Here is a 15,719-nt window from a genome sequence, read left to right as displayed (position 1 = left end):
TCCCGGTTCTCTAACATACCATGTACCATAGCCATTCTATCCTCATTGTCCATGTTCGTGGTTAACACTTTGAATGGTATGGCCGGGTCCACCCAAATGAGGATCCCTCTTGCATTTGACGAATATGTGGAGCCCAACAACACTCCTCCCCACGCGCCCGCCAGATTACTTTGTCTTTGTGCATCTAAATATGTTTCCAGCAATAGCACAATTCCCACTTTATTTCTCTTTATGTACATGCTTACTCTCCTACGTTTAACATAGTCATGATATTAACTGTTTCAGCCATTCCATTTCCATACCCAGAGTACTATTTGGGTCGTCAGTTTGATGCAAGCTGTAGTAGAAACTTTATTCAGTGTATTCCCGTTTATGCCAGGCCTCCCTTTAACATCCCTCCCCCCTCCTCCCCAACTAACCCCAAACCAAACTCAAACTTAACTTGTCCAGCTATGCTAAACACACTAGGATTTCCTTGTTTCTGCTCCATTTGACCTGGTCCGTAGCCCAGTATACTGGTGCCCAACGGGTGGGCACTCTTTAGTAACCCTAAAAATTACCTATGTGGGAGTAGTGGGTCTGTGCGTAGCGTTCCCTCTACCGGGTTTCTGTGGGTACACTGCGTCGCTCCCGCTGTTAGTTTAAATATTATATTGCATCCATACTTCTTATGTGCAACTTTCTCAATTTAGTCTCAACTTATCTCCTCCCTTACATACATTTCTGTGCATCTTCAATTATGCTATGGAGGGCTGCTCGGGTTCTCCTAGTTCTTGTCTAGGTATGTTGACTCTTCCTCTGCAGTCTCTGGGATCTGAGCGCTGTGTATCCAATCCTGTGCTTCTATCGGTGTCTCAAAGAAAAGTACTTTGCCATTGTGAAATACATCCAACTTCGCCGGGTATATTAACATATACTTTAAGCCTGCGTTCCTGAGTCTTGCCTTCGTTGTGATATATTGGGCCCGTCTCTTTTGAACCGGGAAGGTGTAGTCTGGGTACACTGAGATCTTAGCCGAGGATCTTTGTATTGTCCTTCTGACTTGGAAAAGGCACACATTTTTTATCTCTGTCTTTATAATTCAGAACTTTGGCTATCATAGGTCTGGGCGGTGCACCAGGCGGTGGCCCTCTGATGAGGGAGTGGTGCACTCTTTTTATAGTGAATCCCTGTGTAAGCTCCCAAGCTCCTATCTCTTGCAGTAACATGTTTTCAATGTATGTGGTAGGGTCAGACCCTTACATTCCGTCAGGCAACCCCACAATTCTTATATTGTTCCGGTGAGCCCGAACTACCGCGTCTTCTGCTCTATCTTCCAGTAATTTTACTTTCTGCAGGAGGATGTCGATGTCCTTCGTTGTCTGTACTCTGACCACTGTATTCTCTTGACTTGTTCTTCCAATTTTCCGGTGTGTTCCGCTACGGCTCGCACATCTTGTTGTAGTAGTCCCACGTCAATTCCCACCGCGTCAATCTTTACTTTGAGCGTCGCTTGTAATGCTGGAATGGCCTCCAGGATCTGTTGGTTTCCCAAATTCGCCATGTCTGCACTGGGAGACACCTGTTCCTTTGCTTTTTCTCTGCTATCTCCCTCTTGTCGGTTTGCTTGTCCTTTTCGTGAAGGTTTCCAGTGTAGTTTGCTTGTTCTTCGATTTATTAACTTTGGTTGCCATTGTACGCCGTCGGCCCTAGGGGGATCACTGCTATCTAGTACTTCAGAGAGGATTATCTTCCCCAGTAGTCTCTCAGCCTTGGTCCTCTGCTCTCCTCTGGGACACTCTTACTCGTATTCCTCAGCAGCCTAGGGCCCCTTCCGACAACAGTTGTGCTTTGTTCAGTTGGTTTGGCCAGTTTTCTTGCAGTTTGTCCCTCTAGAGGCACCAGTCACGGTATGTACTGCCATCTGCGTCTCGCTCGTATTCGGAGACTCTACCTTCTTGCCGCCCCTCAGCCTGTTCCCTGGCCCTGCTGTGTAGGTATGAGCACCCAGATCTTTACGGTGTGTGGCCCATTGCTAGTTCCAATAAGAGAGTGCGTCAGTTATTGCCATACTCTTTGAGTATGCCCGCTTCATCCCCATATGCCATAACAGGAGGGGAGCCTGTGGTCGGACTTTGTAGCTTGCAGTGTTGTGCCAACTCCCTCTATCTTCCTTGACCTCTCTTGCAGTTAAGTCGCCTCCACGGTCTTCAGTTCAGCCTAATTCTTAGGCTGCAGCCATGGGTATAGTGGCTTGTGTGTTTGCTTTTGGGCTAAGCCATATATATCTCTTCCTTGCCACCTCCACCACTTGCCTCTGTGTGACAATATTGCTTAGTGTCAATTGTGCAACGCCCTGCCTTCAGTTCCCATTGCGCCATTCACTAGCAAGCCTTTTGTCGTGTCCGCCATCTGGTCGTCTGTGCTCTAGGGCTTTCACTGCCACCATGCTTGTGCGCTGATTTTAACAATGACACGAATAATAAGTAAGGACATTTTCTGAAAAATAATTAGCATGGTGGCAACAAATCTTGCATCTAAACAAATACGCCAACTGGAACTGCTGCAGGCTCACTGCCAACATTCTTGCTCAATCCATGACTCCTGGCTTTGCTGCTACTGAGGTCTCATCCCTTCAGCACCTTGTTCTAGGCCTCCCTACCATGGCCCAGAGGAACTGGCGAGCAACATTTTAGGGTGACGCAAGTAACATGTTGCTCCCGAGCTACACGTTGGGGTTCACTGGTCTAGATAACTTAAGTACTGCACATTTAAATGTTCTATTCGCTGTCTTAAGTTTATTACATTTATAAATTGTGGTGCCATAATTTTTCCACCACCTAAGCACTGATATGTTCCGTCAAAGAATGGATGTTGCTCACCATTTAATTTGATATGCACATTTTGTTCCTTGCGCACAAACGGTTGGGGACCTCTGGTCTAAGGCATGAGGCATAGCATTGCTTTAAATGTGAATGATGGATTCCTAAATTTGGAGACTGGTTTTGGAGGAGGAATTAGCACTTGAGGCCAGAAACACAGAAAGGTGTTGGGGTTGGTTGTACAGAGTAAACGGATTTCAGTCTCATCTTTTTCCTCACATTCAGTTGTGCATTTTTTGTGTAAGCATGATGTAATCGCTTATTGATAGTTGGTACAATTTACCAGGCTAATACATATTTGTGTATCTTTCACATGCATATGGAATAGCATCGAGAATGGTTAGCGGTTGCATGGACAGTCGTGAAGAATCCACAGGTTGGAAGGTGTGGTGAAACGATGACGTTCCCCATGCACACTTACTTAGTGTGGTTTTGTAGAAGCTACTTGATTCATTTGAGTGTTTTTCCTTCATTACCCCTAATGCGGCAAAACCAGTGTGGCAGGATCGAGAGTGGTGAGGGGAACATAATCACAGCCCGCAGACAGGTCCAAGAGAATTAGTGCTCCAGGTTATGTGAATGCAGTGGCTATTCTTGTCAATTGAGTAGCGTGCCGTTAGCAGGTCTAAAGCTAGACTGGGTGTCATGGGTCAGGGCGTTGGAATCTGTGCTCATAGTAGTTGTAAGGGGACGTCCTTTCTAATGATCTTGGTTTCAATCAGTAGATTGATTGACAGTTGGATAGGTTGCTTGAGTTTGCTTTGTACTTATGCCATTATGCCTCTGACACATACATTATTATGCCCTTGTCAATCTCCATGACATTGATACTGCTACCTTACAAGTTTTAAATGGCATCCTGACATCTACTTATGAAGGAGATGCCCGTCGGCTTGTGCTGCTGTACCAGCCCACAGCATTTGACAAGGTGGATGATGGGATACTTCTAGACATCCTATCTGGTCTCAGGAGCTTTGGGGACAGTTCTGGAGATTGTTTCAATTTTTTTTATCCAATAGATCTCACGCAATCCAGATAGGTTCCTGATGGACGCCCCACCTTGCCTAAGTGTTGTGGGGAGCCCCAGGGGTCCATCCCATCACCCATGTTATTTAATCTATACCTGAATCCTGTGGGAGATCTGGTGACAGATTGTGGGATACACATCTCTCAATATGCTGATGATATTCAGTTCTATCACAAAATTCCCTCTCCTGATCAGAGCGTGCATTTCAGTGTCTCTCTCTGTAATTGATTCATCGATAGCTACTGCTAAGCTAAAGTTTAATTCAGTCAAAACGTCATTTTCTTCTGCGCCATAATGGCTCCACCTGACTCCGTGATTCAGGGCTGGTGTTTGCCTTTTGGGTGCCAGTGGAATTTTTCCCTTTTTGGTTCCTTCAGCTTGTTCCCTTGGTTTTGGGCTAGATAACAAGCTGTGCTTCACATATACGCCTTGGAGGGAAGCTCCATAATCGTCTCCACATTGGAGCTGCACAGTATAAACTAGATACATGAGTTACTGAAAACATAAAAGCCTGCTATTATACACCTAAACACTGTTATTTTTCCAGCTGTTTATATTGTGATATTTATTGTATTGGATCTCTCACCTTTCTCACAGCCTCTTAATCATTGGGTTTATTTTGGCTTTTTTGCAGTTTAGTTGTTATTATTGTATGTTTTAAATTTGTATTTTATTTTTTTATGGTAAGATTTTATTGCACAGCCTTTGGGTTTGGACCGCACAATATGAGATGCCTGTAATAAATACAAACACATATATAAATACGTGGCTGCGTCTTAGCATACTCTGATACTTTTATGGATGGGATCTTTTCCTACCTTTAATAAAAAGACAGGACTTAATTTGTGGTCGCCCCCTGAGAGTCAAGCAAGGTACTATATCAATCGATTTGCAAAAATACCGAATCAATTGTTTGGTCATTATTGCGTTCTGGGCATGCGTTCCGTTAATTTCGAGAAAAACAACACTATGCGAAAAGAGGGACACTTAATGCATTCAGAGTAGCACTCAAACCTATTTTGTTCCCCAATGTTTTGTGGGACAAACCAGACAGAGCATAAATTAAGAACTATGGCTGGTGTTCTGATGTTGATTCCCTAAGCTAGGTTCCAGCTCAATAAATACCCATGATAAGATAAAATGGTAATAATGTTCAGCCTTTGAGTATAAATCTGTTGGATATGACTAGGCCAGCCTCCAGCACCTGAACTGAACTAATATCTCATATGATGAAAAGAGGGCGTTTCAGAATATAAATCTGGAGTCCCCTTCTTTAAATGCTAGTTTTTGGCAGCAGTCAAAGAGGTGGCAGAGCAGCTTCCTTCACTCTTACCCCGTGCTAAATCATAAACACATGCCTAAATATTCTGAGATAGTGCAAAGGGCCCGCGGTTATTAATTCACACAGAACAGGAATTTGGTTTCTCATTTCGAGCTTGTTACATGTCCTGAACACTGTTCTGTGTTTTCCTTTCCAAATGCCCCACACTTTCACCCGCACTCTTTCAATTACAGGGTTCTCATAAAATGGCCGTCCACCCAGCTGGCAGCAGTGGACTCCATTTGATTTACGGTAAAAAAAAAAGAAAAAAAGAAAGACTTGTTAAAATACGGTTGCCTGAGCTTCGAAAACAATTTTAAAAAGTGCTTTCTAAATCCTGATGTGTACCCTGAAGCAATACCAGTCAGCCATGTCTGCTCTCTTGCTTGCAGTTATGGATTCTCGAGCCAAGGGCTCCTTCAGAATGCAATTTTCTTTTCATATTTCAAATACAACCCAATTCTAGCATGGTGTAACCAAAAACTGGGTACGGACTATGTCAGAACTCAGGTCTTGAAAGTCCTCTGTCGGCAGCAGATTGAAAATTGGTGTTCAGTGGACAATACAGACTGTATAGTCATAGGATGTGGATCCAGTAGTTTGCCTTTGTTCTTGAACAGAATCATACATTCACAGGTTATGCCTCGATCACTAAGCTCAGGATTGTGTTGAACTGATTCCCTCACTCCTTTGCCTTATTTTTCCTGTTTTTACTTTTCATTATTTACTCTGTGTATGTTTATTTTGATTGTTGTTGTCCTGTTTTTGGCTTTATTATTACTGTATTTGTTTGTTTAGTCAGCGCCCTTAAGACTCACGGTCAGTGGTGCACAATATAAATCAAATCAAAGGTATTATTATCAGCAATGGTTTCTGCATTCATTTCAGTAGAATTTCTCTAACATTAAATACTGCTCAGAATAGGCCACAGCTTGACACACATCAGGCCTTCTTGGCGGTGATGGGAGAAGTCTGTGTGGTTATTCCAATTCTTATTTCACTTGGCAGAGCCAACAACTTCTGTAACTTCTGAATATGGTTCCCTTTGTTAAAGGGGGGTGTGTACCTTTGTTCTTCGCAGTGCGAGTCCGGCACCATTGATCCATTGGAATGCTGGCACAGTATGTTTCGATGCTGCGACCCAAGACCTTTACCCACACATCGGCTGGAACACTAAAAGAAAACAAATACATGAATATTTCTAATAGAACCACTCAATAAGCAGAGGGTTCATTTTATATCTATTTGAGTAACTGATCTGAAAAACAGCCAGTTGAGCATTTTAAATTACCCTTCAAATTTGATGGAACGTCTGAACAAGGAGTGCGACTTTGGGTGTCATGGTCATCTCAGTGTCAACCAAGAGTGAATCGAGTGCTCGAGAGGCCAGGGTGGTAACATGGCACTTCCCTCCTCCTGCCAAATAACCGGGTGTACACATGTCACCTGGTGCTTGCCAACCGGGTGTCATGGTCATCTCAGTGTCAACCAAGCGTGAACCGAGCGCTCGAGAGGCCAGGGTGGTAGCGCAGCACATTCTCTCCTCCTGCCAGATAACCGGGTGTACACGCATCACCTGGTGCTTGCCAACCGGGTGTCATGGTCATCTCAGTGTCAACCAAGCGTGAACCGAGCGCTCGAGAGGCCAGGGTGGTAGCGCAGCACATTCTCTCCTCCTGCCAGATAACCGGGTGTACACGCATCACCTGGTGCTTGCCAGCCGGGGTAGGCTCTTTGGCGCTAACCCACTCGTTAGGGTTGATGACACCTCATGTTAGCGCAGACTATGGGAGACTGGGAAACAGGGATGAGGGCATTCTTTGAAAAGGGCACTTACGGGAAAAGATTTTTATAGTTAGTCGCAGTGTCAGCAATTTCAGAAGGACCTCAAAAGGACTCAAGAGAGACTATACAATGCTTCGGGCATATGACTAATGGACTAGCTGAGGGGAGCATTTCCCCTCTCTAGTTTACATTCAGCAGTGAAGGGCTTATGCATATCCTCACACAATCTAACATGAGATGATCTAAGCGTTAGCTGTGATCATCCTTTTCTAGATTACTGAAGAGGAAACTAAGTTAGTTAAAACCTCTTGGAAGAGGCAAGAGAGGAGGTGGGAGATCTAGAGTTTGCTGAAGGAGCCTTTTCTTAGGGAGTGAGTCTGAGTGGGAGCTGCTTTCACAACGATGAACTGTGCCGGGACTTGCTTGCAACCACTGCTATGGATTACTGCACAGTTGTCATGGGTCTGTCTCTCAACCGCTTGAAGTCTTACTTCCCTGCATCCCAGTTTCTCCTATGGGGCATCTCTGAATGAGAGGGAGTCATTTACTTTCCTCGTATCAGAAAAGAGAAATCAAGGTAAAAGTTGGATCATTGCCTCAATTCAAATGGAAGATCTCCTTTTGATGGTCACGCTTATCTTGAGTTTATTTGAGGTGATGAATTTGTCATTCACATGAAAGGATGCTGCCCTTTTGCTCACACCACCTTATCCCCATGGCAGCGGATTCCTCTATTAGGTACCAACCCCTATATAGTACAAAACCCAGGTTAAGTCATTCTGATTCATTTAAATGGTTACCAGTGATATTATCGCTGGTGAAAACATCAAGGGTGACTCGATATTTTTTTTAAAGGCACTAAACACCCTCCCAAACATATTGTAGGACTTGTGCAATTATATAAGCAAACTCCAGTCCTAGAATATTTGGGGAAAGTTTTGGCTAGTGCCAGTAGTATTACTTATACTACTAGTGCTTTAAAAACATATTGAGTCACCGTTGATGTTTTTACCTGCAATATCATCACTGGATATCATTTAAATGTAATACTAAATGATGATAGGCTTAGGGTCCCTACTGCTTGATCACTGGAACACAATTTGTCTTCTCCGTTCTCCTAAAACATATTCAAAGAGTTTACCTTGCCCCAGGGATGGGCTGCCCACTCGGTGCATGGGTTTCCGGCGCAAGGTTTGCTTCCGAGTGGACGACTGTCATGTTTGCAGGCATCTGAGGGTAGAACATGGATCGTTCCATTGGCTTTTGTTTGCTGGCATGAAATGTGTCGCTGCTGGAATCCACTGCCACAGCTAACCGAACACTCTGTCCACACGCTGGTAACCCATCTACAGGCCAAAGGAAAATTGAACACAGCTTGGTTACAATACTGCAAATAAAATAAATGACTGATGTTTCAAGATTGCCTTTCCGGTAGACAGTAAGGCTTTCTACGTTGAAAGGAAAAATTAATTTTTTTAAAAATCTTTCTTGAAAAAGATATAAAAATGGGAAATAAGTGAACAAATTTGAATTTCAATCATTCAAAATTTTCCAACTTTTTACTGTGGTACATTTTGCATATTGAAGGCCTTGATCCTGACACTGGGCCTCATTACAGGGTAGGCGGTAAGGGTTTACCAGTACCAGTAAGGGCACCGGTACCGGTAAACCCTTACCGCCTTACTACGAGTTCCCTTTGCGGGACCCGACCTTAACGGCTGGTTTTACCAGCCGTTAAAGTAGGGTGCCGCAAAGGGACCTTGGTGCTAATTACGGTACCGCAATTTGCGGTACCGTAACTAGCGGCTTCCCCATTCCCATTATGCCATATGGGGGCAAAAATGGGAATGGGGAAGTGCCAATGGTGAATGGGGAATTATTGCCCCCACTCACCTTGGAATAGGGCGGTAACTCCGCCATCCACCAAGGCGGACACGGTAAAATACCGGTGGCAACCACAGCCTACCGTGTAATGAGGCCCACTGACTTTTGCACTATTTGTGTATGCGTGTGAATACTTGTTTCAGAAATGTTGCACATTCTCATGTATGCATAAATGTTATTAGAGGTGAATGCAGAAATTGCACAGCAGCAAACTTAGTTGCCCATGTGGCTTCAAATAACTTCTAAATTCAGGTGACCCTAATTGTCTGTGACAGACATAGTCACATCATTCTTATACTGTTATGAATTCAGCAGACATTTTAGGACTTCTCCACCCCGTGAAGCATGATATATAACGTAGCAGGAAAAGGACAAAGGCCTGCTATCCACGGAAGACCTCGATAAATGCTTATCCTAAGGGTAGGAAAAAGAATTATTATAACCACAGGCTGAATACTATTTACCTATGCCCCCCCTTTCTGACAAAGGACATTAGTTAATCATCATCATCATCATTAGTAAAGCACCGTCCATCATTGGTATGGTCACAACGCGGTATAGGTTGAACGTCCTTGGGGACCAGAGTCTAGGTATGGGAAAGTTCATCAAAGGAGTTTAGAATGTGTGTGTCCATTTTAGCCAAAGCAAAGTTGGGTACGCGTGGCCAAGTCCCTACTAGCTACCCATGTCAAACAGGCACGTGGATGGGTGCATTGAAAGTGATAAGAGAGCGTGCAAGAGTAGCAGAAGCACAATAAGTGACCAGCTAGACCGTACTTCTCCCTTGGGGGATAGCTGCGTTCCAGTGGCAGGGGTGTTGTGCAATATGTCGTTGGGAGAGGTGTATGGTTGAAAATGTGAAGCCTTGCCTTTTGCTCACTTAAGTAGGAGTGAGATACATACCCGTCTGCTGTCGCTGGCTTCTTGGATTCGTATCAACGGCATGGATTTCGTCCTGTTTCTACTAGATATTTGTTTGTTAATCAGGGTCATTCTTAAAGAAACCTTACCGTCTTTCGGTGAATGTATGGGAGTTCATTCCTGCCCCGGTCATCCTGGGTTGAATAGCTAGCTCAAGAGGACAGGGTTAGTTAGGGTACCGGGGGAAAAGGCCATGTCTTGAGGGCGTTCAAGAAGGCCAGGTGGTTCCCTCTGCATCAGATGTTAAGCGGCATAGAATTCCAAATAGTGGAGGCTTGGACGTAGAAGGTGGAGCCTCCTATTCTGGTTGATTTGAAAGAGGGGATGACCAGGAGAAGAGCAGTGCCTATATGCAGGTTTCTACTGGGATGGTAGTGGGTAATATTCTGCTGAAGGTAATTTGGGCCTGTCTTGTGTAGGGCTCGGTGAGTGATGCACATGGCGTTGAAGAAGACCTGCCATCCAACCGGGAGCCAGTCGAGGACACGGAGGGCGGGGGTGATGTGCTTTCTGGGACCAAGGGCAAGGAGGAGCCTAGCTGTGGAGATCTGGAGCCTTTGGAGCTTTCTGCGTTCCCTGTTTCCTTCCTGCCCTGTGGCTCTTACTAAGTACTCTCCTTTGAGATCTCTTTTATCTTCTCACTCCAGCTCTCTGCTAGTCAAATGCATTTCCAAGCAGAGAGCTGGGGGTAGATCCCTCTCCTCAGCTGGCTCCCTCCTATGGGACAGTCTCCCTATCTCTATCTGTCTGGAACTGGATCACCTCAAGTTCTGCAAACAACTCAAGACCTTTCTGTTCTCCTCCTCCTTCCCTCTCCCCCTCCCATGATAACCATTCACCCTGTTGCTGAGATTTGCGGCCTGATCCCTTAAGAGTCCAATGGGATCCTGGCCCCCTGTCCATTCGCCACCAGCATCCCCCCTGCACTCCTCTCTGGGGCCCACACCCGCCTGTCGGGTGGTTTACCTTCACCCAGCACTTACTAGTTGGGCGATAGACCTTCCTCTTTGCCTGGAACATCGCTGCCCATGCACTTACCTGTTGCCTTCCAACATGCACCTCTTGCACTCCCCACACCCCTGGGAGACCCTGATAGCACTTTTCCCCTATCCAACCCCCCTTTTGTCTTTCTCTTCATTGCTCTTGCACGCTCTGAATGTCACAAGGCTTAGTAAGACAGTTGTTTATTTCTTTTTACTCATTATCAATTTTCAATGTTTTATTTGCTCCCTTGTTCCCTCCCCTTTTGCCTTGTGGCGCTTTGATAGGCTGTCTTGTTGTATAAGCGCCTTATGAATAACCAATAAAATAGAAATAATCAGGGGTGCCCAGTTAGAGAAAGAGTTGGTGTTGTCTAGTAGTCGGGAGAGGACAATGGCCATGATTGCAGTACTTCTGTAGACGTACAAGGGGTAAGGGAAGATGCGTCCGAGTATTTGGCGGTAAAGGTAGCAGACATTTTTCACAGTATTACTGTAGTGCAAAAGAGTCAGGTCAGTGTCCATCGTCCATCACAGATTTTAGACTGTGGTGGATGTAGTGGGCTAGGGAGTGAGGGAAGAGGGCTGTTTTTCCACAGAGTATAATTTCTGTTTTCCTGGGATTGAGCAGGAGGTGCTTGACCGTCATCCAATGATCAATGTCAGTGAGGCAGGTTAAAAGATCAGGGTGGGGGGTGGAGACAGACTTGGGGAGTTTAAACACTATTTGTGTGTCATCAGTGTAGTTGTAACAGGTTAGGTGGTGTGAATGGATATGTGCAGGGAGAGGGCGCATGTATAGATTAAAGAGAAGAGTGGGATAGGCCTTGAGGGACTCAGTTATTGATGGGGCGGGCGATCAAAATGAAGGGAGGGATGTAGGTAATTTGGTGTCTGTTAGCCAGGAATGAGGAGATCCACTTCAGTGCTGTGTAATGAATGCCAAGGGAGTGGGTCTGTCAATGAGGATGTTGTGGTTGATAGTGTTGAATGCCACAGAGAGGTCTAAGAGTGCGGCACAGCCCTCTGTGTGTGCTGTACTGCTGAGGTCATTCCAAATTGGAGATTAGGGATAATTCAGTTCCATGAATGGGTCTGAAGCCAGACTGTGGAGGTGGTTGGCATCTGTGAATGTGCTGCATTGGAAGTAGGCCAAACGATCGTCAAGTTTGGCTAAGAAGTGGGTGTCATAGATTGGTCCTTAGTTTGCAGGCAGGAGTGGGTCAAGTGAGGGATTTTCAAGTGGGGATTGACGCAAGATGTTCTGAAAACTGCTGGGAAAATGCACAAGTTAAGGGAAGAATTAAGGATGGATCTTGCAATGCTGCCTGCATAGTGTGAGGAAGACTTCTTTGAGGAGGGTTGTAGGGCATGGGTCATTCAAGGATCCGGGAGGATGGCTGTAAGGCAGTAGTTTAAGGAAGTCAGGTCTAGAGATGGAAGAGAAAAAGTAGACGTTGGGGAGGTGGCAGGCTGGTTGTTGGGTTCATGTGGGGGAGTGGGTAGGAGGGATGGGAGGGGTGGGGATGCTGCCAGTTTTGTGCCGATGGTGTAGGTTCTTTGTAGCACCATGCTGTAGAAGTGGTCGAGAGGGCGTCACAGAAAGATTGGAAGATGTGTGAGGGCGGAGAGATGTAGTGGGTATGATGAATTCTGTGATCATCTTGTGGAGTTCCTTGCTATTATTATGGGCATTAGAGATTCTGTTCTTGTAAAAAAGATTGTTTTACCATGTAGATTCCGGCTTTGTAGATGTGATACTGATGGGCATAGGGTGTTTTGTTTTGGGGTGATGGGTTGGCCAACCATCTATGTTCCAGGAAGTCTGTGGGTGTTTTGAGAGATTTGAGGATGGGGGTGGGCCATCTGGGCAAGGGGCCTACTCTGGAGAGGGCAGACCTTGAGGGGGGTGGGAGGTAGGAGAACGTTGGAGAGCTATGAGTCGTAGTGGCTGATGGTAGGCACTCCACCTTCGACCATTAAGTTGGAGAGGGAGGAGAGCAGGAAGTCAACCAGGTCTAGGGTTATTCTGACCTTGTTCCATAGTTGGTGGTTTGCTGATAGCCATTCGTAGTAGATGGATGGGTGACAGGGGCGAGAAGAGTATGACTGCGTGGTCCGTCCATATGAGCAGTCGTGGGGGGGAGCATGGAGATGAGGTTGGTGGAGCTGAAGATCACCTCAATAGTATGTCCTGCTATGTGGGTGGCACCTGTTACCTGTCGAGTCATGTTGAGGGCTTCTACGTTGTCCAGGAGTGGTTGTGTCATGGAGTTGTCAGTGGTGTCAAGCCATATGTTAAGGTCTCCTAGTAGGGTGAGGGAGGGGTGGGAGACCAGGATGGCCGCTAGGGAGACATACGGGCATTAGCAAAGTGTCTGTTGTAGCCGGGGGAGGGAGGCTGTAGATGAGCAGGAAGCTGCGGGTGTGCGAGGGTTGATGATGGCATTCACTAGGAACAATTCACAGTCTGCACTGCATGCCTGTGCCTCAGAGTATGATAAAGATTGGTGAGATGTGTTAGTGAATGGCAATTCTGCTTGCTCTGCTAGCTCTGTTATGAGTGATGAGTAGTGGAGTAACTTTGCTGAAAATGTTTGGGGGGACATGACATTTAAAGCAAAGGGGTCCCTGACAAATGAGGGAGACATAATCGTATGACACGAAAGTTGGGCGGACAAATACCCTTGTCCCCCCCCTACAATTATCCCCATGGTGATGAGTTTGTAGTCAGGGGGGAGCGACTTGTGTGCGACGGGTTGAAGATTGTCAGAGAACCAGGCTTCTGTGATGAAGAGGATGTCTTTGTTTTCGAGGTGATGAAGTCAAAAATGCTGTGTGTCTATTTTTGGGTGACAGATCTGGCTTTCATGAGAATGAACAAGAGTGAGAAAGAAGGGGGTGGTCAGCCCTTTGGGATCCCGGCGGGTGGGGATGTTGGGTTGGGAATGTGGGTGTCCCTGGTGGGGGCCTTGTGGCGGGGTGAGGAGTTTATAGGTGGGAGTGGTATCAATGGAAAGAGTGTTCGTGATGTGTGGGCCTTTGGGGGAAAAGTTGGGTGTGGAGGGTTGCAGGGGAGGTCGATTGGTCTTTTAGTGCACCAGAGTGCCCCCCTGGTCTGTGGGTTAGTCAGCATGATAAATTCAGATATTCTGTTAGATGCAATACAGGGCTATGCTTAAAATATTCAGATTGTTGCATTTGTGAGAAACCAGAAGGTGTCTCACCCACTAGACCCCGGGGATCTGTCATCCAGGTGACCAGGACACAGCCATTGCTTTTGGATCCAGTTCCTGGGGGTGGACCAGTGCGGGAGGATCACCTGGGTGAGGGGTTTTCGGGGAGTGGAACACCGGATGGTGAGACACGGTATCCCCTTCCCTGTAACACCTTTACCCCATTTTACCAGGTAGGATATTCAGGAACTCAGTCCCCCTACCTTTTACAACACAAACACCTTCTCACAGACAGCCTACTATGAGAGAAAACGGACTAACACCCGAGCTGTATACCTGACATGTCCCAATACAATGCTCAGGCAAGGTCAGGCAATTACTGACCATTACACACACCTGACTTCCATTACACTTCCGCACACAGATAAAAGGCGAAGCACAAGAGTACACTTTGAGCTAGGCAAGGTACATGAGGAAACAGAAGTTCCAAGATGGTAGTTTAACAAGAGGAGAAAGACGGCGAAACAGAAGGGGAATGCAACAAGGGAAGGTCCCTTGACCTTTTCGACAAGGAACTGTTAATTTCACAAAGCCTCGAGAATATAAAGCATAAGACCAGGAAACCAGGTTGAGGAATCCTGCATGGTGTGTCGTAGGTACCCAGGGCCCTCCCGCATCGATAATCAAGGTGGGGAGAATCACCAGCTGCTGAGGTACTGTCCTTGGCTCCAACAACAAAGCAGCATCAGTGAAATCAACACAGCCGGTGAGTTGGGGAGACCGATACAAGACCGGTCTGTGTTGAAGCCGCAACATTGTATGGCGAGCGTTGGCATGAACATTGTATGAAATGCATGTGATAACGAACACGAGTAAAGTTGAACTGCAGATGAGTGAGTGAACTTTGAAACCAAGATACGAGTGGTCCGGCAACGCCTGTGTGCTCAATCCAAGGTCTCCAGCTGAGAGTTGACAAAAGTGAAAGAGTAGCAAAGGATTGTGAATCAAAGTGGTCCTGTGACGGGTCAAGCAAAATCCCACGCACAATTGAAAGTCTTCGATGTTGATACAGTAAAGATTTGTGTTACAATAGATACCTTGGTCAGAGCCCGGCAGAGGGAGTCTGATTAAAGATTTTGTGTCAAAGGGTATATGAGCCCGGCAGAGGGGGATCCGGGGTGAGCAGTGAATCACCCGAGAAATTGGATACGTGAACATCCACAGAACATTGCGTTAAAGTGGATCTGAGCACGCCAGAGGGGGATCCGAGGTGAATAGTAAATCACATAAGAACATTGTGTATATGTGAAATACAAAAAGCAAAGAACTTTATTGTTCTTTTGTTGCCTCGGGCCCTCTGAAAGTAGAGACTTTGAATGGCAAAGAGACTTTGGCACAGAAGGCCATGATGTTGAAATTTTGAACTGCACCCTTGTGCTAGAGAAGCCAGAGACTGTGCTAAGCTCGAGTGTGCCACATTGCCCCATGCTGAAAATGTGGGGAAGCAAACCAGAAGGTGTCTTACCCGCTAGTCCCTGGGGATCTGTCATCCAGGTCGTCAGGACACGGCCATCGCTTTTGGATCCAGTTACTGCCAGTGGACCAGTGCGGGAGGATCACCTGAGTGCTGGGTCTTTGGGGAGTGGGAGTGAGACACTGGATGGTGTCCCCTTCCCTGTAAAACCTTTACCCCATCCTACCAGGTAGGGTAATTGGGAACGTAACCCCCCCTTTCACAACGTGAACATTTTCTCACAGGCAGCT

General features: G+C 46.1%; 1 protein-coding gene across 2 annotated transcripts in view; it reads right to left on the bottom strand.

Annotated features, from left to right (window-relative positions):
• The window catches only part of ADAMTSL3 (ADAMTS like 3), a 1,638,295-nt gene that overhangs the window by 80,099 nt on the left and 1,542,477 nt on the right, over positions 1–15,719 (bottom strand). For both annotated transcript variants that reach the window (XM_069625001.1, XM_069625002.1), the window contains 2 exons: positions 8,136–8,340; positions 6,276–6,382 (listed from right to left, as the gene is read on the bottom strand). In XM_069625001.1, coding sequence (XP_069481102.1) covers positions 6,276–6,382; positions 8,136–8,340 — 312 coding nt within the window. The remainder of the gene's footprint in view (positions 1–6,275; positions 6,383–8,135; positions 8,341–15,719) is intronic.

The sequence above is a fragment of the Ambystoma mexicanum genome, chromosome 11, assembly GCF_040938575.1.
Source record: "Ambystoma mexicanum isolate Mex_15411 chromosome 11, UKY_AmexF1_1, whole genome shotgun sequence".
Taxonomy (NCBI): domain Eukaryota; kingdom Metazoa; phylum Chordata; class Amphibia; order Caudata; family Ambystomatidae; genus Ambystoma; species Ambystoma mexicanum.
The sequence above is the reverse complement of the archived record's forward strand: the minus strand, read 5'-3'. Positions and strand labels throughout refer to the sequence as shown.